Below are 26,558 nucleotides of genomic sequence, written 5' to 3'. Positions count from 1 at the left end.
GTGCGCGCTCCCGACACCAGCGGGCGCGCTTCGGGCGGAGACGCGACGCCGGCGGGGGCCGGGCGGGAGTTCTGCTCCCGGAAAGGAGCGGAGCCTCCAGGAAGCCGGGGGACTCCTCGCCGCCGTGGCCGGGATGCCGCCCGCTCGCGGAGCCCCGCTCCCGGGAGCCCCGGCCTGCCGAGCAGGTGAGGCCGCCTTCCGTCACGGGCGAGGGGTGGCGGGCGGCCGGGGCAGCCGGCGGGGACGGTTGAGGTGTGGGGGCCCCGGGGGCGGCGAGCGGGCCGCAGACCGACGCCTCAGCCCCGGCGCCCGGGGACTCGCCCGGGGAACCTCCCCGCTCGGCCCTGCGCGCGGACCATTCCCAGCCGCTCGGGCCTCGCGGCGACATCCGGGCGCCCCGCGGTCGGCCCCTGTGACCCGGGGTGGCAGGTGCTCGCCTCCGTGACCCGGGGTGGCAGGTGCTCGCCCCTGGGCCTCGGGAGAAGAAACCTGGCGGTCCTGCTGTCACGCCTCGTCCGGTGGTGACCGTGCTGGATTTGCCCTGCCGCGCGTGGTGTGGGCGGAACCGGGCCGCGGAGAAGGGCTGCTACACCCAGGACCCCCTTGGGCCTGCTGCCGCTTTAAATTATGACACACGTTCAACATCATCTTTGCATCGCTCTGCTTCTCCCAGGTTTCATAGTAGATTTCTCCTTGGAAAAATGGAGCTAATCGGGCGATAAAGTGATGGTCACAGCCGTGTTTCTCTACTTGAGTAATGCATGGTCTCCTTCTAAAGGGACAATTCTCTTATTTTTTAGAATATTCCCCAGAACGCGCAAGGGTCCCCAGACCCCATTTAGATGAACACTGGTGCAGAGCATTTTCAGAGAGCATTTGTCATGAAGGAGGCAAAAGAGATGCTTTATAACTCAGTCACTTTCATGCCAGATGGTAAACTAGAGGTTACTAAAGACTTCTAAATTAGAGACTCAAATCCCAGTTTAATTTCACACTGCAGTTTTTATTGTCTTCTGCTTTGTGTGATGAAAATACGTAACTGTCCAGCGTTGGAGAGACCTAGAATTTAGAATCATATTCTTTGTGTTATCTTACATTTGATGTTATCTTGTCTTTGTATCATGTTTGTTAATAATTCTGTGTGATGCTAGCAGAATTGTAAAATGGAATATTAATTTGTACAAGTAGTTTAATTATTTCTCTGTTTACCTTAACATTGATTTATCACTTGTGTTTGTTGCATATTGAATCTGTGGCTTACATTTTTCTAGCCCTGATGGGAAATGTATGATCTCAGCCCTTGAGTGTACAATCAAGGAAGGAGAGACAAAAATGAAAGTTGATCTTAGGATTTATATTCTCTACCTTATTTATTCAGCTTGTTTATTTTAATGTAGACTACCCATGAAAAAAGAGAAGGTTCAAACATTAGGATGTACAACAGGTTAAATCCTGACAAAGAAAAATATTGACCAGTGCCTTGAAAGAAGTGTACTATTGAGAGCAGGATGTCCTAGTTAGGAGGAGGTGACATTAATAAAGGCATGAGGACAGTTTGCCTGGGAGAGAAGAAGGAGACCCACCGCACTGGGGCGGAGAGATGTTATCTGGGATTGATGAGAGAACAGGTTGGTGAGATAAGGTGGCACCAGTTGGTGGATGTAAGGTTTCAGGTGCCACACAGGAAAGTTGGTTCTGATCTATAGGCGTCCAGAGGGCTCTTCAGCTGGTCGTATTTTGAAGGCAGTGTTTTACAAAGAGGTGTTTGCAAAGAGTGATGTGCATAGGGAAGGCAGGAGGTGGGTGAGCCATCAAGGGATCTGTTTTGAGCTGGTAATGTCTGCTATGGTCATCTTAGATGCATGGATCTTTGGGGAAGAATTGACAGGACTCAAGTGAGAGAATGTGTCAGCACATGAGGAAGTGGGAATCAAAGCTGAGAACCAGGTAATCCTCCTCAATGGTGATTGGTGACACCCCTCTGAGACCTGGAGAATTTGGAAGGTGCTGTTAGTTTGCATCAAAAGATTGTGACCCCAGACTTGCACTTATTGAGTTTGTGCTAACAGGGCTTCGATAAGCTCAGGATGTGGGACTGGAACTTGAGGAAAGTCAGAGTTGGAGATTTGGGAGACTACATACGTGATGTAGGAAAAATGACCAGAAAAAAACTATTTAAAATGGGGACCAGAATTTTGCAAATGAATAGTGAGAGGTAGGGAAGAGATTGATACCAAAAAATAAAATTAAAAATTTTAAAATAAATAGTAAAGAAAATGTAGATCATAAATACAACACATGCATCCTTCTTAAAACAAAGGAAGAATCTAGTTATTTTCATGTGTCTTGCCTCAGCTGAATGAGCGATGGTGCCATGTAGCAGCCTTCACCTCGGCCTCTCCCTCTCAGAAGGACAGTTATTTCTTAGAAAACTCTGCCAGAGTGGTTGAGGGCATCTTTAATTTTTTCAGGTCCTCTTGTAGTCCTTTGATATTCAAATCATTCTTTTCTGAAGCGCCCTTTAGGTCATTTTTCCATTTCTTATTCGGAGGCCGCGCTTGTCTAAGATTTCTGTCTGCATGTGATTCTCCAGTTCACAAATGTCTGTTTGCTTGAATTCTGCATTTTTCGCCAGAGGAACCATTTCCCTTTGTGGTTGATTTGCATTGTTCTCACTGTTGTCCTTAGGACTGTGGTGAGAGACTGACAAAGACATTCACCCGTGACCACATGGGCTTTTTTACTCCACTAAAGAATGTTCTGCCAAGGAGCAACCCAGCTAGCTGAAATCATCAGAATTAATGCATCTCTCTAGTGATAGATCTAATACAATTTAGGCCTTTTAAAAATGTGGCAGTTTCATGTAGTACTGAATTTGCCTCCCAGAGGTCTGGTGCCAAGAGTCTTAGCTGCACGGACAATCGGAGTTTACATTTTAAGATCAAATTACCGTATCATTGACTACTGGGCAATAATTGGCCATACTTTCATCCTAAGTAAAAATAATTACAATGCTTCCGCAATTTATATGCTCTCTATTTTTCTCTTTGCCTTTAAACACAAGTTTTGTCACTTATAATAATATTTATTTATCCTTTTGGTCAAAATCCTCACAGATCTCAAAAAAAGTCCTGAACCAGATGAAGTAAAAAGTTTACTAAGTGTGCTGTGATCATTCTCATCTTCTTTCTCACCTCTGTCCAAAGTCCACCTCCCACTTCCAGGAATCGTTAACACCAGCCTTCACTGTACTCTTCTCTGAGCTTACAGCACAAATCCATGTAATTTAACATTGCCTTTAATTATTCTCTTGATTATTTCCTGGGAATTAGTATTAATATTTTCTCTCTAGCAATTGACAAACTCCATGACGTTTGGAGTTGGGCTTGTTATTCCTTCTGTCATCTTCGTAGTACTGATCATTGAATCATTTTAAAAGCCTTTCTTCCCCAAGGACCAGTTTGCCTTTAACAGTGACTTTAAGCCATTAACTAAAACTTTCTTTCCTTTGGTGATGGTTTAGCTATCACATAACTATCACTGATTCTTTTAAATGTTCAGACTGGAATTCTATGTCATGTGTTTTTAAGTTAGGCTTTCTCAGTATATCTGGAAGAGGATTTGATGCTGGAAACTGAAGATATCATCAAAGGTAGCTTGTTAAAAATAGTTGTGATTCTTTCTTCTGACAATAAAATTAATAAATGCCCTTAGAAAAACGTAGGCATGTCTAGGCAAGAAAATAAAGATGATCCATGACCTCATTACTCAGAAATCACTAATCACGATTAACATTTGGTTTTTCTCCTTTTTTCCCCCATGCATGGTGACATTTTTTCACTTAGTATATCATAGAAATATTGCCATATCAATACATATAGATCTGTATCATCGTCTATAATAGATTGTTTTCCATGGCATAAATGTATGCTGTTTAATTTTACCCATCCCCATAGTGGGCATTAGTGTTTTGCTATTATACACAATACTATGATGAACATCCTATAGATAGTTTAGTTTAGAATTTACCCTATTATTTCCTAAGGATGAATTTCTGGAAGTGTGATAGGTAAAGCAGAGGGTAAACATGTATAAAATGTTCACGTGTGTTGCCCAAATGCCCCCGGAAGGCTAGTAGTGTACCTGTTTAGATTCTCACCAACACTACTGGTAGACCTTGTTAGCAAAGGATCATCAGACTTTAGTTTCTGCCAATCTGAGAGCTCCTTTTATTTCTATTTATCTGAATACTGATAATAAAGTTATAGTAGCCATTTGTATTTCTTACTTTGCTAATTTCCAATTATCTTTTCCCATTTTCCTGTTTCAGTGTTTTTTATTTCTTTATAAGAACTTTTTACACATAAAGGATGTTTTCCTTTATCATGCATGTTACAAGTACTTTTCCCAAGCTGTATACTTAGGGGTTTTTTTTTTAAGCACACAGAAGTTTTAGACTCGTGTAGACGTATTTTCTTTCATTTATGATTTGAGACATTGATGTCATTTATAGAAAGACCTTACCCATTCTAAGATTGTGTAAATATTTACATAATCTTACATTTTCATCCTACTTTTTTTTTTTTTTTTTTTTTCTAAGATTGTGTAAATATTTACATAATCTTACATTTTCATCCTACTTTTTTTTTTTTTTTTTTTTGAGACAGAGTCTCACTCTGTTGCCCCAGCTAGAGTGCCGTGGCATCAGCCTAGCTCACAGTAACCTCAAACTCCTGGGCTCAAGCGATCCTCCTGCCTCAGCCTCCCGAGTAGCTGGGACTACAGGCATGTGCCACCATGCCCGGCTAATTTTTTATATATATATTTTTAGTTGTCCAATTAATTTCTTTCTATTTTTAGTAGAGACGGAGTCTCGCTCTTGCTCAGGCTGATTTCGGACTCCTGAGCTCAAATGATCCGCCTGCCTCGGCCTCCCAGAGAGCTAGGATTACAGGTGTGAGCCACTGCGCCCGGCCAATTTTCATCCTACTTTTTTTATGGATTTTTAAATATTTAAATCTTTAAGCCATTGGAATTTTAATAAAAGGTGTGATGTAATCTTACCAGATTCAGATGTAAAAGGTAGCTATTTTAGAAAAACACATTAAGATTCATTTAAACAACTAGATAATAAACTTTCTTTTACTTTCTGTGTATACTTTTAAAACACAAATATTATTTGTCCTAAATTTTGGGTACATGGTACAATATGGACACCATATTAAAACTTGAACTAATTAAAGTGATTTTCCCCCTTTTTCAGGTAGGCATTATTATTAATAATACTTTTTACAATGTAGTATTTTTGTGTGTGTGTTTTATTCCCTCTACTGGATTATCAGTTCTTTAAGGGCTGGGTCCATATCTGGTTCATCTTCATATTACCCATTTACAGCCATCTGTGAAACAAACAATGGTTGCTCATCACTTTTGTGGCAGGCGCTGGTCACTAGGGAGACAGAAGGATAAGAGGCTGTCCCTGCCCTTGTGAGGCTGGCCATGTAGTGGAAAAGTGAATCATAGTTATATACTGCAGCCCACTACTGTGATAAGCAAATGCTCTGGAGATATGAGGATTGGGGAAGCTCTCACTGAGGACTCAAGCTTCATCTGTGTCACGAGGGATACTTGGGAATGCAACCAGTTGACCCCTCAGAGGGAGGTTCATTCTGCAAATGCTGAGAAATGCAAGGCATTTCAGTAATCTGCATCTTGTGTTTAGTATGTCTGGAGCTTAGGGTATATATAGGGCTCTGTCATGGGGTGAGACTAGAAGAATAGGCACTAGATCAGTGCTGTCCAAAGAACTTTCTGTGATGATGTAAGTGTTATATGTCTGCACTGGTTAATGCAGAAGCTACATGTGGTAGTTGAACACTTGAAATGTGGCTAGTGCAACCAAAGAATTCAGTGTTTAATTTAATTTATTTATTTATTTTTTGTTTTTTGAGTCAGGGTCTCTCTCTGTTGCCCAGGCTGGAGTGCAGTGGTGCTATCACAGCTCCTGCAGCCTCAAACTCCTGGGCTCAAGCGATTCTCCTGCCTCAGTCTCCCAAGTAGCCGGGACTGCAGGTGCGTACCACCATACCTGGATAATTTTTTATTTTTTATAGAGACAGGGTCTCACTGTGTTGCCCAGGCTGGTGTCAAACTCCTGGCTGCAAGCAATTCTCCTGCCTTGGCCTCCCAAAGTGCTGGGATTACAGGTGTGAGCCACTGTGCCCAGCCTAATTTTATTTAATTCTAACTACTTTAAATAGCCACATGTGGCAGATGGCTACCACACTGGACAGTTCAGGACTGGATATTTTAAACTCTAAGGAGTTAGAGCTTTTTCCTAAGTGAAAAAGGAAGGTTGGTGGTGGGGAGTTACCATGACTCCTGTTTTGGGCAGATCACTCTAGGTTAGAGGTTCTTAACCTTTGGGGGTCCCAGAACTCTGAAACTTGAGTTCTTGCCAGCCCCTTTCCTGAAACTTGAACCGCAATGCCAGTGGCCTTTTTGGAGCTCATGTTCTGGAGGAGGAGACGCACTAGTGAAATGCAAACACACGCAGTATGTTAGAAGGCAAGGGTAAGAGTGTGGATTCTCGTGTTTGAATCCCACCTTTACCCTTTATTAGCTGTGTGACCTTAGGCAAGTTGCTTAGCCTCTCTGCCGCATATGTAAAATGTTATGATAATATTAATAGTACCTACATAGTAGGTTGTTAGGAGAACTAAATATTTGTAAAGCATTTGGGAGCCTGGCATATAATGAACACTCTATAAGTATGTAATTTAAAAAAGTAAATGCTAACGAGAAAAAATAAATTAGGGAAGGGTGTTATGGGAAGGGGGTCTTTGCAATTGATTGGGTGGCCAGAGAAGGTGACACTTGAGTAAAGAGCTGAAGGGAATGAAAAAGTGAGCCACACAGATTACTTCTAGGCAGAGGAAGCAGCAAGCTCAAGACCCTGAGACCAGAGAGTACCTGGCATGTTTGAGGACCGCTAGGGAGGTCAGTGTGGCTGGAGTGGAGTGAAAGTGGAGAGTAGATGGTGAGGTTGGAGCCTTAACAGGTGCCAGATCCTGTAGGACTGCATAGGTCAGAGTGGAGCCTTTGGACGGTTTTACTTGCAGGAGTAATGCAGTCAGGGTCCTGAGCAGAGGCGGAGGATGGCAGCTTCCCAGGAAAAGTCTGTGCCTGTGGGTGTTGGGGAGAGCATTGGGTTGAGACTGCAGGAAGAAGACTGGTTAGGCTGCTGTTTTCATAGAGCAGGCAAGAGATAAGAACCTGACCTTAGGCAAAGATGAGAAAGAAGGGGACAGATTTTAGATAAGTAAGCTGAGGTTTAACACATGGAAGGAATCCTAAGAAATTGGCTATAGAAGATGAAAGCAGGGGTCAGGCATGACTCTGTAGTTTCTGATTTGAGCAGCTTTGTGGAATCCAGACTGGGACTGCAGGGGAGCAGGCTGGGAGAAGAGCAAGTGAGAATTACAGCTGAGGAGTTCGGTTTTAGAAATGTTTCTCACGGTCCTACGCAACATCCAGATGGAGAATATCTCATAGGCAGTTGAAGATGCATATTGTAGCTCAGAAGCCTGGGGTGGGGAAATAATTTTTTGAGTTATCTGTTAATGGACACAGTAATGAGGCTGACCAGAAACGGCAATTGCACTTAGAAGAGAATGAGCCTCAACAGAACATAAGAGCAGTTGGGGTTGGCAGAGAGCGAGGAGTCTCAAAGGACTCTGAGAGGAGTCGTTCTAGAGCGAAGAAGCAGACTAGAGGCGACAGCTGTCTTGAGAGGTAAAGCATCTCCCGAGACCTGGGAAAGAGAGAGACCATTCATCCTTTGGCTCTGGCAGGTCGGAAGCAGTTCCTGGTTGTAGGACTTCTGTCTTCTCCAAGATTTCAGGTCTGGAGGCTGGAAGAGCAGTGATAATGGTGAAGGGGACAGAGAACTAACTAGAGGCATAGTGCTTTGCATGGTATTTTATACATAAAAGGGAAGTCTAATAGGCATTTGTCAAATGGATAGATATTTAAAATTCCCATTCAGCTAAATCATTCTGTCTGCCTCTTACCTCCACTCTAAATCTTCCCTGTGCTATAATGTATTTAAGGCCTGTTTGACATCCTGATATTTTGAGGTCACTGAGATGCTTTTGAATAGAGAACACTAACTAGTGCCAGACTATTATCATCTCTTTTGATTTAGGTCTATATCTCTGACAGCATGAAGTTAACTTACAAGTGTGTAGCTCAAAATAAACTCTTCCAATAGTTTCAGCGCAAGGATCATGTACCAGATTATGTGTGGGTGGGTTTAAGCGTACACTTGGTAACAGTGGCAGTGGCTCATGCCTATAATCCTAGCACATTGGGAGGCTGAGACGGGAGGATTGCTTGAGGCCAAGAGTTTGAGACCAGCCTGGGAACATAGACCCTGTCTGTACAAAAAGTACAACAATTGGGCAGGTGCAGTCGCTCACACCTATAATCCCAGAACTCTGGGAGGCTGAGGCAGGAGGATTGCTTGAGCTCGGGAGTTGGAGGTTGCTGTGAGCTATGATGACACTGCTGCACTCCAGCCTGGGTAAAATCCTGTCTCAAAAAAAAAAAAGAAGGTAGACATTTTCCTTGATTGTGCTATCTTTGTGATTTTTCTCACTTTGTGGTTTTTCTCACTGAAACAGGAGGGCTCTAACTCCTTGAGGACCCCAACATTGTTTCTGTAATTGTGTGTGAGAAGGACTGACTCCCAGAACATTGCTTGGTCGCTCACCTTTCAGTATGGGGAGGTAAGTGAAGGGTCCAATAGCTGGCATGGTAAAACCTGAGATTTTGGTGCTGCAAAAAACAGATCTTGAGAGGAAAAAACATCTAACTCCCAAGGGAAAAGTGTTTGAAGTTGTACTACACTTCTGTTTAACACCTTTATTCTGCCAGGGCCCAGGGGGCGTTTTCAGGGGTTAGTATAGTTTATAGTCAAGGCATGCATGCTGGGATCTGCAGGGTGGTTGTATTAAGTACAGAATAATGGTAGCTTCTGAGGTGTGGGGAAGAACAGGAAGATAAATGCCTAAATGCCATGGAGTGGTTTAAGAACCCCTATGGAGACTAGAAACTACAAGTGGAACTTTCCATTGAGTTAGTTACCTTTGGTGAGGTATTTTAGTCCAGGAAGCACTCTTCAAGGCAAAGAGTAGAAGTTAGCTGTAAAACAATAAAATTCATACCAAAGACATTAAGGTTTTTTTTAAAGCCTAATAATAGTTCTAGAATGAGCCTCCTATTCCTGACATAAACAGAGAAGAAACATTTATTTGCAAAAATATTTCACAGGAATATTTCTAAAAGCACAGAACATACTAATACTAAATGCATTTATTGACTTTGTTATGGGGATGTTGTTAAAGATACTATTTTCTCCTGTTAGTCAGTCTTGGAGAAATTTGCCTTGGAATTCAGTGTTAGGATGATTTACTCATCCTGAGCTCTTCATAGGTTTCTAATGTGGCAGACAATGTTTTGGCTTCCATGCTGCTCAGTGGTATTTGCAAGCCTACCTTTCAGCATGCATTTCTGCATACCAAGTTTTCCTTTGGTTTTGTCATTCTTAAACCTGATTTTATCATCAATTTATGTATTTAGCTTATTGAACTTACAAGCTGTCTCTAATTCTTTTTGGAACAAAGCAGGGTAGAATAAAAATCTGCATAATGCTCTCAAGAAAACCGGAAAACACAGGAGTGTCATAGCCATCAGGGCCTAATTCTCATTCATGTAATTTTATAATAATGGATTCTGTAGCAAAATAAGTAGTGTAATATGAAAGATGCTGGTATACAGATACTTACAGGGAGGGAATAGGGATAACTCAAGCTGAGTATCTTATTATAGGATCAGTTTAGGTGAGAGGAGGCCTGTTTGGAACAGATTGCTTTAAAAAATCTGTTTTTTTGGAATTTCAGGATCGGCATCTCGTGTCTTTTTCCTGCTTCTTGGCATTTTAGCATCTCTCCAGTGGGGTGTCCTCGAATTCTGAATACCAATTTACGCCAAATTATTGTCATTAGTGTCCTGGCTGCTGCTGTTTCACTTTTATACTTTTCTGTTGTCATAATCCGAAATAAGTATGGGCGGCTATCCAGAGACAAGAAATTTCAAAGGTAAGAAATAAAAACATTTCTAGATGGGATGCCATACTTTCTGTTTTATCTGATTCAGGCTGCTATAACAGAATACCATAGACTGAGTGGCTTATAAACAACAGAAATTTATTTCTCACAGTTCTAGAGGTTGGGAAGTCAAGTGCTGGCAAGATTGTGTGTCTGGTGAGGGCCTGTTTCCTGGTTCACAGATGGCATCTTCTCACTGTGTCCTCACGTGATGGAAAGGGGCGAGGAAGTTCTCTGAAGTCTCTGTCCTCATGATCTAATCACCCCCAGAGGCCCTCACCTAATAGCATCACATTGGTGATTACGTCTTCAACAATGAATTTTGGAGGGACACAAACTTTCAGACCATAGCACCTTCGTTTGATGGCTTCAAGACCTTTGGGGCAAAGTTGGAATTTAAGGAGCGTATAACTGTAGGAACTGGATTCTGTACTGTGTGCAACAAGGCATGAAAAATTTAACTGTTTGAAACTGGTTAACTGCTGACCACCAAATTCATATCAGAAGAGGCTCTGGAATAATTATTTACACATAAGCTTCTCCTGTAATGTTTTAAGCTGATTTTTGAGTTGATGTTGGTAGTTAGAAATAGAGGTTTGCTTTTTGGAATTTGTCTGAATTTATGTAAATGAATAGTAAGTGTATATCTGAAGATGATCCTTATCACCAACGTTTGTTTTGTGTTCTTTTGACTCTTTATTCATTTGGCAGTTATAAAAATGTTATAGCGCTGCTACTGACTGACTTGTTAGAAATCACTGACTTGTTATTTGTTTATTAAATTTTCTCTGTTAAGTTTAGGATGATATTCTCTATCTCAATAAAAGCATGTATGTTTTTCCACACAAGGTACTTGGCACGAGTTACTGACATCGAAGCTACAGACACCAATAACCCCAATGTGAACTACGGGATCGTGGTGGACTGTGGCAGCAGTGGGTCTCGAGTATTTGTCTACTGCTGGCCAAGGCATAACGGCAATCCGCATGATCTGCTGGATATCAGGCAAATGAGGGATAAAAACCGAAAGCCAGTGGTCATGAAAATAAAACCTGGTATGTAAATGAGAACATCTGCCTGTGACCAAGCTCTGTCCTGCCACTCTGTGGTGTCCTACACGCCCTTCCCTTATCACTGTCATCGCTGTTCTGCAGGCTCAGGCCAGGACCTGTTGGGTCTCCTTGTGTCACTTTCTTTTCCCTTTTCTGTCTGTGTGGCATAGGGTGACTAACACCTTGATAAAACATCCAAAAACCTTGTCTTTTTGTCTCCCGTAGCATTTGTCATAGTGCCTTACTCAAGTGTTTGCTAGGTGACATTCAGCAGGGAGGGATTTTCGTGTTTGGTAGCCACTGGTCTCTATCCTTAATGCCAAGGTAATTTCAGATAACCCCTGAAAATCTGTACTTTAATTATTAGGATATATTTGTCATTTTTAAAAATTGCTACCCAAATATATTTCTAATCATATAGATTATTTAATAAGGGTGATCATAGAACTTACAGCTAATATAATTATTCCAGTTTATAAAGCTGTTACAATTTCTAAGTCAGTGTGTGATGTACAAATTGAGATTTGGCTTCTCCATTAGATAATTTAAAGTAGTGGTTCCCAGCCTCTTTCTGTGTCATCACCATTTTCACGGGCAGCCACCCCTCTGTCAGGAGCATTGGGGACAGAAGATACCAGGAGCACCTGGAAACAAGCTTCATACATCTCGATAGTTGGTAATCACTGATTTCAGTCAGTGTACCATAGATCTTAATAGAGATACAGCAATTTAATTTCGTTTTACTAATGTATTAAATAGTAAAATATTAAATCCAAATAATGCAAGAAATTTATCTTTTAAAATATTAGATAATACTGATAAATAATAGTTCTCATAGCTTATTATCCCCGTTTCAGAATAAAATAGATAGTAAAAAGGATTTTCAGTTTAACATGCTCAAATAAATGTCCTTGTAAAATGACGTAGAATGTGGACCCCTTGAGCCTACTCATTCTTCCCTGAATAGTTCAGACCCCACCTCCTTCTTCAGGCAACCCTCAACAAGTTGATTGCACTTTGATGTTTGCAGTTGAGTACTAGCATATTACTCAAAACTTCAAAATCTCTACCTTATTTTTCAGGTTAAGGAGAAAAAACCTAATATGAGTCTATATACAAGCATTATTTTGTTACCAGAGTACATTTCCATGAACGAAGGTTAATTTTTCTTTAAATCTTAGTGAATGCCTTTTAAATTTTAGTTTTCTATTTTCCTACTCATTAAATTTTTATGTATCCCTAATTTTAGAAACATTTTCAGGGCTAAAGTAATATTGATCAAATAAAAAATTCACAAGAAGGCTACAAAATAAAAGAATAAAGCACTTTACATTTTGTCTGGGTTAACATACTAGGTTTTGTCAGTGATTAAGCTGGTCTGGAATAATATGAAAACTGTCATGCCTTGGAGTTGTCCTTTGAGAATGAAGGGACAGCTACAACATCATCCCACGGTATATACCAGAATCTTATTAAAGTCAGGTTTAACATGTTTTTGTCTCCATACAAAGTGCGTGAAATAGAAATCAAAATACGTTTTTATAGCACTTCTCTTAAAGCATGGTCTCCCATGTGTAGCATACAGGAAGGCTCTAGAAATTTCTTTAATAGATTTTGGCTAGTTTGGGCCTTGGTGACCATTGAAATAGCACTGTATGTGGAGTTCAAAATACCTGTAGATGAGTGTGATTTCTGCTGATTGCTTTGATAAATCACTTTATATTTCTAGGTTCACAATTTCCTAATATTGTGAAATAAGGAATTTTTGAACTTTGAAACTTCCCCTCATTTTTAATATTGTAGGCTAAATGACAGCTGTAAGTCATTCATTCATTTAGGTGCTCATTCAACATATTTGTTGAGTGCTCACCATTTGCTAGGGACTGTATTAGGTGCTGGGAATATAAATTTGAACAAGACATGTTTTGTGGCCTTGAGGAGCTTCCAGTTGCAATGAGACAGGCAAGCGAATGAGAAGTTTTGCTAAGGCATAATGAGTGTACAGCTAACAGTGGGAGAAGCACAGAATGTAACGAGAGCTCATCTTCAGGGTTCTGCTAGGGGAGACTTCCACAGAGAAAGGAACTGGGTGGTTGTGCAAGAGTTAGCCAGGTGGAAAGGGATGGGGAGGGGGTAGGGAGGCAGACAGAGAAGAGAGGGCTCTTCCTGGGGAAGGTGCACAGGCCCTAAGGCCACAGTGTGGTGCATTGTAGACATGTTAGCCTAGCGTAGCTGAAGGCGAATGTCAGGAACTCAGGAAGAGAAGGGTGGGTGAGTATGCAGAGCAGGACCTGCTGTTCTAGAGTGGAGCTTTGTCTGGAGGGCATTGAGGAGTCACAAACAGATTTGAAGTTGGGAAGAGGCATCCTCAGGGGTGTGGTGGGGGTTGGGGGGTGTCCAAACCAGAGGTGGGATGTCTTGCAGCAGAATGGCAGAGGGTGGTGGTGTCCGAAGAGGCAAAAAGTGAAGTAACATGACAGGAATCGAGGAGAGGTGATCTTTGAAACCAGGATGCACGTTGGGGTGAGGGAGAGAGATTTAATCCAGGATACTGGCTTGGGCTGCTGGCTGCCCAGTACTCATGGTCACCAAGGGAGGTAACAGGCATTGGGGACAGGCTGGTACTGACAGTGGAATTAAGATTTGGACCTGCTGCATTCGAGGTGGCCGAAGACAAGCAAGGGCAATGTCCAGGGGACAGTCACCACATGCTGACCTGGAGGCTATGACAAGCTGGGTGGTTGCTGGTACAATGTGGGCTCCATGACGTGTTGATGGTGATGGCAGCTGTGGGAGTGCCTGAGCTGGCCTGAGGAAGGGGGACGGCATTTCTCGAGGGCATTTATGAGCCCTTGTGTGTGGCACTGTCACATAGCAGATGCTCCGTCAGGTCTGTGTGCTTTGATGATGGAGAAAGGGGCACAGAACTGAATGTTTAGTGCCACCAACATGTAAGGAAGAGAGAGGCAGAAGCAGTTACTAGAGGGGTAGGGAAGACTAAAGAGTATAGCGTATAGCTTGGATTTCTCTAAAATTAGCTACGTGGAGGAAACATATTACCTAAAATATCCAGTTGTTAACTGGAGTGTCCTGTTTCTCTAGGCATTTCAGAATTTGCTACCTCTCCAGAGAAAGTCAGTGATTACATTTCTCCACTTTTGAACTTTGCTGCAGAACATGTGCCACGGGCAAAACACAAAGAGACACCGCTCTACATTCTCTGCACAGCTGGAATGAGAATCCTTCCGGAAAGGTGGTCCTCCTCTGGGGCGTGGAGGGTGCTCGTGGAGGGGTTTGGTTCTCCTTCCTCCTTGCTTCCTCCTCCTCCTCCTTCATCATCATCATAAGGAAGACATTCAAAATTCTTCAAATCTGGAATAATATCAGAAGTATTCCCTTAGCCAGAACCCACCAAATATCTTTTAATTTACTTGTTTATGACTATAAATAGTAAACTCTAAACCTGTCATTTTAAAAAAACTAATCAATTTAATTTACTTAAGGAATGTTGTTCACAGTGGTAGTTTTACATCTAGGAATCACATAATTCACATAACTTGTTCATTTTGAGAAAACTTCCCTAAAATAAACAATCTTTTCAACAAATTGCTTTGGTTTTAAAATTAACTATTTCATATAGGATATACAAGGGCCATGGGGTTTTTTGGGTTGTTTTTTCTTTTCAAAACAGAAAAATTCAAGCTGTAATATTTTGATAATGTCAATGTTTGGGTTGCCTTACAGCCAGCAGAAGGCCATTCTGGAAGATCTTCTGACCGATATCCCCGTGCACTTTGACTTTCTGTTTTCTGACTCTCATGCAGAAGTAATTTCAGGGAAACAGGAAGGTTAGTATATTGGTCTTCAACTTAAAATTTCGAAGCTGTTGCTTTAAGTCCTCCCCAATTTCCCCAGTGTACACTTTATTAAATTACTCCCAATATCTTCAAATTTGGGAAATCATAGCTTTGAAATATTATAATTTTTAAATGACTAAATTTGAGTTTCTTACGTGACTGATCTTTATTACCCGAACAGTAAGCCATTAAGAAATATCTCAGTTTGTCTTCACCACATTTAGGAAACATATTTGGAACTTATTTTGATGGAAAAGATTTGTGTTCCTTGCCTGGGATTATGAGAATTATTGAGCTGTTGGAACCTCCTGTTTTACTTGCTAGGAAGGGGAAATTCTTCTTGACTTTGATATACTTAAAGTATTAGTTCTATTTTCAAAGAAATTACTCTAGTTAAGAATGAAACGACAAGTCAGTGAAACAATTTGGAGAATGGCTGGTTAGAAACGGAGACCAAAAAAAAAAGTATTTATTTCAAAGTCACCTATCATTTCAGCTTATACTTCCTATGTGAAAGGCGCTGTAGAGTACAAAACTGGGTGAAACTCACGTGTTGCCATTGAGCTGCTTATGGACAAGTGAGATACACGATTTGCTGCCATACGAGGCAGTTTTGGATGCCAGAGAAAGATAAGGAAAAAACATCACAAGAGTTCAAAAGAGGAAGGCATTTTTTTTCCAGCTAGGGCTATCATGGGGAAAGTAACATTTGAACTGTGCCTCAAAGGATAGTTCTAAGTAGAACACGCGGGAGCACGATAAGGGTAGTGCTCTGAGGGAGGGATACGAAGCACATTCCAGCCAGAAGAAAGGATTTGGGTCAAGACAGGTTGGAAAGGACGCACTGTGGACAGAGGGGAAAAAATGTTTTAGTTTGATTAAATGACGGCTCTTTTGAAAGGCAGTAGTAATGTTGTAAGTTGGATGGATCTCGAATTGTCAGTCCAGGGGTGTGGACTGTGTTCTGTAGTTGAGAGCAGTAGCAGAGGATAGAGCAGGTTGCAGGGGAGGAGCAGGGGCAGGATGGAGTGGATCGGCCATCACCACCACCCTCGGTGATGGCTTAAATTTAAGTGGCCATGAAACTGGGTAAAGATAGGGGGTGGGAAATGATCAGAAAATAGAATCAGTTTTGGCAACTGAGTGAGGAATAAATGAAAAAGTAGAGTAGAAGATACCTTGAATTTTTAAAACCTTGCAGTCAATAGGATTAATTTTATAAAAAGTTAACTCTAGTATTTTTAAATAACCCATAAATTTTAAAGGAAAACTAGCACCTGGGGAATTGTATTTTCAACCTATGTAAATGATATAAAACTATGTCAAAAGTCAAGAGTTCTTGGTAAAACATTAACAAAAGATAAAAAAAATCAGTAGAAATGTGTTATTTAAGATGATTTCATAGAGGAGTAAAATAAATGAGATGTTTGCACAGAGTGCATTAATAAGATTTATACAAAATATCTTAAAACTTTATTCTTCTTCTGTTCACCCTGTGAAATGCTTGTAGGTGTCTATGCTTGGATTGGCATTAATTTTGTACTTGGACGATTTGAGCATATTGAAGATGGTGAGTGTTGTGTTTCCAACTAATGTGTCTAACTGGAAATTAGGGCTTTTCTGTTTAACCCCAGGGCTGAAAAAAGAGTTAAGTTTTGTGACACTGCTAAGCGTGTGGGAGTAGGATGAGAGATGCTGCAGTGTAACACAGTTAGACTTGGTTTCAGTTGGGAGGAATAGGCTGGGTTTGCCTAAATATGCCTGAAATGTACCATGAAAATAAGGTGACTCTTCAGAAGATCCCAGTTCTCTGGCTTTGTTCTATCCAGTGAACATTTTCTGTTCTTTCCAGATGATGAGGCAGTTGTGGAAGTTAACATTCCTGGTAGCGAAAGCAGCGAAGCCATTGTCCGTAAAAGAACAGCGGGCATTCTTGACATGGGAGGCGTGTCAACTCAGATAGCATACGAAGTCCCCAAAACTGTAAGCTTTGCCTCCTCACAGCAGGTCATTATCTGTACAAATTTCCTTCTGTTTGGTTTGGTTTTCATTTAACATGTCTCCATCCATTTTTGTTTTGTTTTCTGAGTCTGAACACACCTTTCCTGTGCTTACTGAGGCTCCACCTTCTCAGCGCAGGAGAAAGACAGGAGGAACAAGGCAGACCTCAGCTGAGCTGTTGTGTTTGTTCATTGAAATCAGCTGGTTTGTTTGCTGTACTTAGAGTTTTCCTTTGGTATATATGCAGCCGCATGCTTGCGTCTCTGTTTATATTTCCCCTTGAATCACTTCTTTTCTCAACAGGTTTTATAAAACTTAATATAATAGCATCAGATTTTTGAAGTTATAATTGGGGACAATCCTTTGTTGAATGGCTCAGACAGCTTTTGAACTTTTCTGGGGAGGATTAAGGTTTTGTATTGACTCCCTCCACATTTATGAACTTGTGGTTCACTCAGTCTTTTCCCCACCCCTTCACTGCTCTCTCAGTCGGTGCCTGGAAGTTTCTCAGTAGGCTGGGCAGCCCTGTCCAGAGATCCATAGCACAGTTTCCAGATGGGTTCCTGCACTGCTACGTGTCTATATTACCATGTTTCTGTTCAGCCGTAAATTAACACCAGTGCCTGGCTCCCTGCGTTTTCCCGGGAAGTTGGGGAGGCAGTGTAGTGTGATGGTTACAAGTGAGGCCCTGGACCCGGACAAGCCTAGGTTGCATCATTATCCTATCCTCACTAGTTGTGCAAGTCAGGGAACTTTTGTGAGCCCCAGTTGCTTCATCTGTAAATGTGAATGAATATACCTACAACATGGGGTTATTATAAGGTTTAAGTGAGGTAATGCATATACTATATCTAATGTGCTGGTAGGCATCTAGTATGTGCTTAGTAAGTGTTATTGATGCCTTTATTAAGCTTCATGGAAAAATGCTTTGTAAATTCAAGTATTACGATTCGTGTTTCCTACTTCCCATTCCAGACATGCCTCTAGAAACTATTACACTCTTTGTAAAACATTACGTTTTCCCCCTTCAATATAAAATAAAAATAAATATATGAAAGATGTTTGGGAAACATACCAAAATAGCCAAATTAAAAATCTCCCATAGACTCATCATCCATAAAAACCATTGTTAGCATTTTGGTGAATTTCTTTTCATTTTTTTTTTAAATTATAGTTTTTAAAAATATAGTTGTTATAATTTTACTGTTTATATGATTTTGTGTCCTTTATTTAATAGTGCATGAGCATGTTCCTTATTGATTACCATAATTAACTTAACCTTCCTTTGGTATTGTATATTTACATGACATCCAGGTTTTTATGTCATAGAATTACAAAAGACATCTTTGTGTATAGAGACATTTCTGTGTTTAGGTTTATGTCCATAGCATAAGAGTCCATAAATAGATTTACTAGGTCAAATGTTATGAACGATATGCTGAATTCCTTTTCAAAAAGTCGTAACAGTTACAAATGTTCAGGACATCTGAATTCATAAGTCAGAATTGTCTTATTGTTATGAAAGATGCTTAGAAGGATCTTTGGGAAATGCAGAAGCAGAAATTTTTGCGCCTTTTAGATGAGACTCTTTTTAGACCCCTCTTTTTAATAGGAGGTTTAAAGTTGCTTAAAATATTAAAGTTTGTTATCCATACGTCTGCAGGAGGAAGTAGCTAAGAACTTGCTAGCCGAATTTAACTTGGGATGTGATGTTCACCAAACTGAGCATGTGTACCGAGTCTATGTGGCCACATTCCTTGGATTTGGTGGCAATGCTGCTCGACAGAGATACGAAGACAGAATATTTGCCAACACAGTTCAAAAAAACAGGTAAAGCACCTTCCGCTGCTCGACAGTCACTTGCAAACCTAGATCTCTCCTTGTAAAAACAGATCCAGGCACAGCAGGGAGAACTCAATCAGCAAACACGTGTTGGCACTGTTAGCTTTTTATTCCCCAATAGCTGAGCAGGGAGAAGGAATGAGAGCATACGAGGGTCCTGCCTCCAGTGCTCCGTCCTGCCACGCTCCAGAAGAAGCTTGTGCGCGCACACGCGCGAGCTCTCTCTCTCGCTCCCTTTCTCAGAGGTGCATCTTACCTGATGAATTAGGAATTTCACCATCAGGCTGAAGGATAGTTTTGAACCCTGGATAATGCTGTTCATGATTGCAGAGTCCTTGGGAAACTCAGCACGTGGGGCTCTACTGGTGTCCTGCAGCTAGTGTGTGCACTTGTCGTTGCTGAGAAGACTGAAATATGTCATGTTCTGGAGACTCTGCAGATAACCAGCCCGTGCAGCTATATAGTAGATAAGAACCACTGTGAAGGGAGTTACAAGAGCAAGAAGTCAGAGTTAGTGGTTTTTAAATATTTTTAGAAGTGAAACTTTAAGGAACAAGCACGTACAGAATTCTGGGATAGAAAATATATAAAATAAAAGCAACACTATCAGTTTAAATTTATTTTATAAGTTTAAGTATATAGCAATTATTTATTTGTAATTAGTCCATAAGAATAGAAAAACTATTTGGATGAATAAAAGAATCTGAATCTAGGGTTGTGTAAGATAATCCTATTCATTACTGTGTTTTATGTGTTTTGATGAAACATTTTGAGGAGAAAAATCCTAATTCATAGAGTTAAATGATAGTATATTTCCTTGATTGATATAATCTTAATAAACCTGTGAAGGCCTGAACTTTAAAAAAGACCAAGTCAGAGTTATTCAGTACCACACCTACTAGAAATTCAGGCATTTAGATAGGAAAATCAATAAAAACCTTTTCCTGTGTCTGTTCCAAAAGATAATTGAAGAGTGTTAATTATGAGATTGATAGTCCCATTTTTTTTTAATTAGTATCTAGCACGTTTTGGTATAATTATTATTATTATTTTTTTTTTTTGAGACAGAGTCTCACTCTGTTGCCCAGGCTAGAGTTCCGTGGTGTCAGGCTAGCTCACAGCAACCTCAAAGTCCTGGGCTCAAGCGATCCTCCTGCCTCAGCCTCCCAAGTAGCTAGGACTACAGGCATGCACCACCATGCCCGGCTAATTTCTTATATATATATTTTTAGTTGTCCAGCTAATTTCTTTCTAATTTCTGTAGAGACGGGGTCTTGCTCTTGCTCAGGCTGGTCTCAAACTCCTGACCTCAAGCGATCCACCCACCTTGGCCTCCCAGAGTGCTAGGATTACAGGCGTGAGCCACCGCACCTGGCTGGTGTAATTATTTTTTATAATAGTTGTAAAATAGAGATATTTTATAAATGACATTTTAATCATTTTTTTCAGATTCATGGAACACCTTCTTTTGAAATCCTAATTTTTACTAATTGGTTTTAACATCAAAAAGCTTTGTATAATAGTTGAGTGGTGCTTCTTAATTTAGATGTAAGACAACTAAAAATAGTCTCATGAGGTATTTGACTACTCTTGGACTTTTATAATAATTATAAATTTTTCATATGTCATGAATCGACCCTTGAAATGCACATTTATTTCTTTGCCATTCATACTGATGATTGATTTTTTTTAAGTTAAGTAAACATTTTTATGGTAAAGACCTTAATTTATTACATCGAAGTGCATTATGAGTAACCCTGAGGAATATATGACTTGTCAGTTGAGTGGAAAGTAAAAACTTGACTCACTGTCAATGATGCATCTTGAATTCTGGCAATGTTTAACTCTAGCAGTTAAACACCTGTTAGGCTCATGTGATTTCATGATATCCAACACCAACATCATTTCAGTTTTTGTAAGCTCTTTTCTGTTTCTCAGTTACTCGAAGGTATGTACACGCAGTTGGATGACAGATGTTAATTCCCAGAAATTTCACTGGGAAGTAATAAGCTCAGTGAATTTCAGTGAGCAAAGTTAATGTTTCTTTCCTACAGGACTTTTCAGAGCCTATAGTACATGCAGTAGCATGAACTACAATGGTAACTGCTAGCTGCTGGAGTTAGGACCAGTAGTTAATCAATTAAAAAAATAAGTTGAAACAGAGGATCATAAAAATAGACTCAAGCCCTAAACATTCTAACTTCTGTCTTCATTTGCTGACTTTTTGCTCTGAACTGAGGTCTTTTCTTAGACTCCACCCACCATTTCTTGGGAACACACTGTACCCTTTGTCCCGATGTCAGTTTGGCTTTCTTCAGACAATACCGGGACTTATATTTGTGAAGCAATTTGATACCAAATCCTTCTAGATTTTTATGAATTTTTCCCAGCTTTTCAAATCTTGCCCACACCTAGTGTGACAGCAGTTTTCTAGCAACTTGTCCTTGTCATGTTTTTCTAAAGCATCTAACCTGGTTTTCCCAGGACCAGCCACTTCTTTTCACAGTCGCATCTCACCCACCTGTGTGTAGTTAAAATCACAAGACTAGCAGCAACAATGGGGATGGGAGCAACACGGTCGCTGGACACTCAGCAGTGTGAGCATCAGGCTGTGTTGCCAGGAGTTGTCGGGTAGTCGGGCAGTTGTCTGCCTGGACTCTGTTAACCTGTCTGCTGCATGCTCATACGTATCATGAGTCTCCAGGAAGGGCTTGAGTGTGTGTTTTCCTAACTTAATTATCCTGGAATGCTTGTGTGTTCCCTGCAGGACTTGTGATCCACAGAACAGACTTTGAGAAACACTGGCTTGCAGCCACTTTGGAACAGTTTCCTGTAGGAGTCATGATAAATTCTCTCTTTGTGCCGTAGGCTCCTGGGTAAACAGACTGGTCTGACGCCTGATGCTCCATACCTGGATCCCTGCCTACCCCTAGACATTAAAGATGAAATCCAGCAAAACGGACAGACCATATACCTACGAGGGACTGGAGACTTTGACCTTTGTCGAGAGACTATCCAGCCATTCATGAATAAAACAAACGAGACACAGACTTCCCTCAATGGGGTCTACCAGCCCCCAATTCATTTCCAGAACAGTGAATTCTATGGCTTTTCTGAATTCTACTACTGCACCGAGGATGTGTTACGCATGGGGGGAGACTATATTGCTGCTAAATTTACTAAAGCTGCAAAGGTAACCTTCAAAGAAACCATCTGCTACTGCATGCTTTTGAGGGACCAGTGTGGATGGTGACAGCTATGTCCTCTGCATTTGGAGCATGTTCCCTTTGGTTGAGGGGAGGTTAAATAGTCTTAGCAGAAGTGAAAAATGTATTATCAGCTGGCTTGTGCCCACCACTGTCTTAGTTACTCTGGTTACCAGTGACCTGCAGATTACAGTCTTTTCTGTCGTCCTGCTTTGCTGCATCTGACAGCTTCTGCTGCCTTCCCATTCCCTGAGCTGCCAGGACACTCCTATTTTCTTGTTCTTTCTGCCTTCCTGATATCCCTTAAGCCTTGCTGATGCCAGACTCCCATGCTTGGCCCCTGATCTTCAGGCTCTTGGGTGGTGTCACCCATGCTCGTGCTTTGTCACTGCCTCTCAAGAAGCAGCTCCAGGCCTCACCCTGCCCAGTTGCCTGCTGGATTTCACACTCCAAGCAAACCCCTCATCTCTCCCCATTCTCTTCCCATTGTGCTGTCTTGGTTAATGCCATCGCCAACCATCCAGTCCCCCTGCCTGAAACCTAGGAGTTATGCACTTCTCCCTGTCTCTCATTCTTCCCTCCCTATACACCCCCATATAATCCATCCTCAAGTGTGATATTTTATCTCACAAGCATGTCTCAAACCCACCTCAGCGTCTAGAGCACTTTATACTCCAATCATATCAAGCAGCTGTTAGTTTCCCTCACACTCCTTGCTACTTCTCGTCTGTGTCTTGGTTCATGGTGTCTCCTCTTCCTGAAATGCCTGTGCTGACCCCTCATTGCACCTGAGCCATGTTCCCTTGTGTCCCTGTCGCACACCCGCACACCTGGGCAAGTTTCACTATTCTTTGAGCCTCAGTTTCTTCATCCTTTAAACAGAGGTCAGGTCGGTAGCCATGCCGAGGAGTTTGGTATTACATTCGGAAACACACAATGCTCGATAAATTCTAGCTATTAGTATTATTACAGATAACTTCAGGAAAAGGTGGTACATCTTCCCCTTCTCTTAAAGACAAAGGCTTTCCTAATCATCATTGTCTTCCCAGTACCTTACACCGTGTCCTCCACATAGGTACTTAGCTTCAACCAGCTAAAAGACTGCTTCACTTTTCCAAAAGTTCATGCCTGTACCATGCACTCACGGAGGGAGAAACTAAACAGTTTCAGAGAGGTTGGTTGTGGGCAGTGAAGTGCTCTTTAACAATCCCTTGGTAGAATTTTAAGGTAAAGAACAGCATTGTATTTGCTAATCAATAAGTATTCACTGAGCGTATCTCTTTGTCTTGCATTCATTGTATAAGTTAAGCCTATGTGTTTCCGAATTGGAAGGATGTGCTTGTTAAGAATATGAATTTGGTAAACCATTTTTAAGTTGAAAAGTTTTTAATAAGCTTTTACTAATGATGTATTTTGGGTTTGAAAATTCTTTCAGGATTATTGTGCAACAAAGTGGTCAATCTTACGGGAACGCTTTGACCGAGGACTGTATGCCTCTCACGCTGACCTCCATAGGCTTAAGTAAGTACTAGAAGGCCAAGCCTGGGGTGTTCCTAAGAAAACATCAATTCACTGTTGGCTTGCCACGCCCTGGCATCAGTCTACCTGCTCATCCTCCTCTGTCACTGTTCCATCTCATGTGCCCTTGGCTCCTTTCCAGTGGGACAAATACTTGTGCCCAGACACAACCTTTTTTTTTTTTTCCTTGCTTTTGCTGTCCCTTCCCCCTGAAATTCATGAGTTGATACCTTTGCTTGTTCAAGTGCTGCCCACACATCCCGACTTCAGTCAGGTCAAGCTGGCCCTTTCCAATCTTCCTCTGCCCAGACTCCATCCCTCTCTCTCTGAGTTTCTAGAACACTCATACACCTCTCTCATGCATTTATCATGTTCTGCTTTGTCTCATAGTTATTTGCTGCTTTTTAAAAATCCCTGTCATTATAAGTCACTTAAGTGCAGAGACTATATCGTGTAAATTACTGTATTTATTATTTGCTTAGCACAATGCTTTGTAAAAAAATAAGCCCCTAATAAATATTTAGAATCCTAGAATATCAGAGTTGAAAAGGACCTTCGTACCTTCTCATTTCATGTAATAAAGAAACTGCAGTACAAAGAAGTTGGAACTTGCTTAGTATTTATTCAGTGAATAAATGTTGGAATGCCCAAGGGGAAAAATCTGTTGGTAACATATTAAATTATACCAAAACCAAGTTTCGTGAGCTAACTGATTTAGACAGGTGAACTCTTTGGTGTGGTAGGACGGGGGCACGCATCAAGTAAATCAATTTGAAGTGCACACAGTTGGTGCAGCTGCCGGGAGAGGTGGCCTGAGGAAGCCTGTGCACCAGCGCTGGTCACAGAGGGAAGAACCGTCTTCGTGGTGCCTTTTGGACACGTGACTCAGCCTGATGTGTGTTTGTGCTTGTTGTTCATAGGTATCAGTGCTTCAAATCCGCCTGGATGTTTGAAGTGTTCCATAGGGGCTTTTCGTTTCCTGTCAACTATAAAAACTTAAAGACTGCCTTGCAAGTTTACGACAAGGAGGTTCAGTGGACCCTGGGAGCAATCCTTTACAGGACCCGCTTTTTACCCTTAAGGTAGGGCTGCGACTTTGGTAATGAGAGTCACTGCTGCTTTTCTGCAGTGACAGTGCCTCACGGCGACTGTGGCGTGTGGGTGTTCGGGGCCCTGCTGTGAGAGCTGCCTCGAAGAATAGGGGAGTCAGCGGCGTTTGCCTTTGGTTTCCGCATTTTCCCACAAGCACTTCCTTCCTCGCCACCCTGCCCATCCCATAATACGTAGCACTTTTGTGCTGCTGTTCTATGTTTGATTATTCTCAACTGTCTGCTTCCCAACCCTGCATGAGGGTTAACTCAGGGATCCTTAACCTCTGTGGCTTTGGACCCCTTCTCAAAATACTGTTTTTAGATGCGTAATATGAGTACGTAGGATTACAGAAGAAAACATTGTGTTGAGATGCATCTATCAAAGTACTATAGAAAACTAACGTGTGGTACAGTCATACATGTTCTTCATTATTAACACATTAAGTAGCAAGATCTGGCAGCAGAACTAGCACTCTTTGTGAGTTCAGTGCAGTAATGAGCATCAGTGACACGTGGAGTTTCGATGACACTATGTGTGATGTGAACGATTCGTGGTTTTCATTAGGAACTGAGTCACATGTCCTGCCAGTACTGCAGTGCCTACGTTCACAATCAAAGAAAATGCTAAATTTCAGTCAGAGATTGGTTAAATGAAGACCATTCAAGTTCACCATTCAAGTTTGCAGACCTGGCTGTCAGTTGACCCCGTGCCAAAGACCCTGGTTAACTGATAATGCAATATTAGCTCTTCTCCAGCCGGGCTAACTATAAAGATTGTGAGAGTGGGTCCTGCAGGTCACAGACCTGTGGTTTGATTCTGCATTGACTCCTTTGTATTAGAAACCCTCACAGTGCTTCCAGATTTCTCTGGTTTTCACTGACCAGATTATAATGATGGTGCCTGCTGTGGACATCTGAGTATAGTTTCACATGTGATCGCGTTAATACTTACAGGTACCCCACATCGGGCCATACTGTCCTCCACTTCACAAGTAAGGAAACTGAGTCTCAGCCACCAGGGTCAGGTTTCGGTCCCCAGAGCCGGGGCCCACACACCAAGCCCTCCCGCCCCATCCCCTGCACACTGTTTCCGCCACTCCCTCGCTTACCTGTCCTGTTTGTTTCTGTTGTTTGGTCTCCCCGTGGGCAGAGACATCCAGCAGGAGGCTTTCCGGGCCAGTCACGCTCACTGGCGGGGCGTCTCCTTTGTCTACAATCACTACCTGTTCTCTGGCTGCTTCCTGGTGGTCCTGCTGGCCATCCTGCTCTACCTGCTGCGGCTCCGGCGCATCCACAAGCGCACTGTGCGCCCCGGCTCTGCCGCCGCGCTCTGGATGGAGGAAGGCCTCCCCTCCCAGAAGGCCGCCGGCGCCTTATGAACCACAGTTAGATGCTCCAGGAAGACTCTCAAGGAAAAGCCATTTTTGCCTCAGGGTTTCTCCTCTTTATTTTCCTATGGTTTTGTTTTTTCTTTCCCTTTTTGTTCCTTAAAACAAAAGCAAAATCTGATGTTTGTAAGCCTTGCTGTCCATTTAGCTGTTTGATTGCAGCTTTAAATTAAGGAACAGGGAAAAGGGAAATTCACTTGATTTTTGCAGCGTGGGACATCTGCCAAAAACTAACACGATTTTGGGGTTTTCTTTAAGGTACGTTAAATTTTAAATAATGCACTTTGATATCGTAGGGATGTGGAAGTGGTGCATTCTGTCTGTGGAGACAGGACAGAAGAGTGATGCTTTAAGAGAACCAAAAAACGTATTGACTGAAATTATAATCTTTTTCCTCTATCTTGAAAGCTCTAAACTAAAGAGGGTGATGTTTA

At 41.7% G+C, this 26,558-nt stretch overlaps 1 protein-coding gene across 3 annotated transcripts; it reads left to right on the top strand.

Moving 5' to 3' along the window:
• On the top strand, positions 1–26,558 carry ENTPD4 (ectonucleoside triphosphate diphosphohydrolase 4). 3 transcript variants are annotated; one of them, XM_012663014.1, is made up of 13 exons: positions 1–185; positions 8,685–8,789; positions 9,963–10,160; positions 11,019–11,224; positions 14,324–14,474; positions 14,966–15,069; positions 16,589–16,648; positions 16,931–17,061; positions 18,743–18,909; positions 21,790–22,114; positions 23,563–23,648; positions 24,566–24,727; positions 25,887–26,558. In XM_012663014.1, the coding sequence occupies exons 2-13, from the start codon at positions 8,782–8,784 to the stop codon at positions 26,113–26,115; spliced, it is 1,827 nt and encodes a 608-aa protein (XP_012518468.1). In that variant the 5' UTR covers positions 1–185; positions 8,685–8,781; the 3' UTR covers positions 26,116–26,558. The 3 variants fall into 3 exon arrangements, with proteins under 3 accessions (XP_012518468.1, XP_012518466.1, XP_012518469.1); XM_012663012.1 differs by having other exon boundaries at positions 16,931–17,085; XM_012663015.1 differs by lacking the exon at positions 25,887–26,558 and having other exon boundaries at positions 16,931–17,085; positions 24,566–24,731.

This window comes from Propithecus coquereli, unplaced genomic scaffold, assembly GCF_000956105.1.
Source record: "Propithecus coquereli isolate 6110/MARCELLA unplaced genomic scaffold, Pcoq_1.0 Scaffold79, whole genome shotgun sequence".
NCBI lineage: Eukaryota > Metazoa > Chordata > Mammalia > Primates > Indriidae > Propithecus > Propithecus coquereli.
This window is presented reverse-complemented; position numbering and strand designations above follow the sequence as displayed.

Bases quoted from the DNA above. Each gene is read 5' to 3' on its own strand.
- ENTPD4 (XM_012663012.1), top strand. The intron at 11,225-14,323 runs GTATGTAAATGA...CTGTTTCTCTAG, and splicing joins GGTCATGAAAATAAAACCTG to GCATTTCAGAATTTGCTACC. The intron at 23,649-24,565 runs GTAAGTACTAGA...TGTTGTTCATAG, and splicing joins GCTGACCTCCATAGGCTTAA to GTATCAGTGCTTCAAATCCG.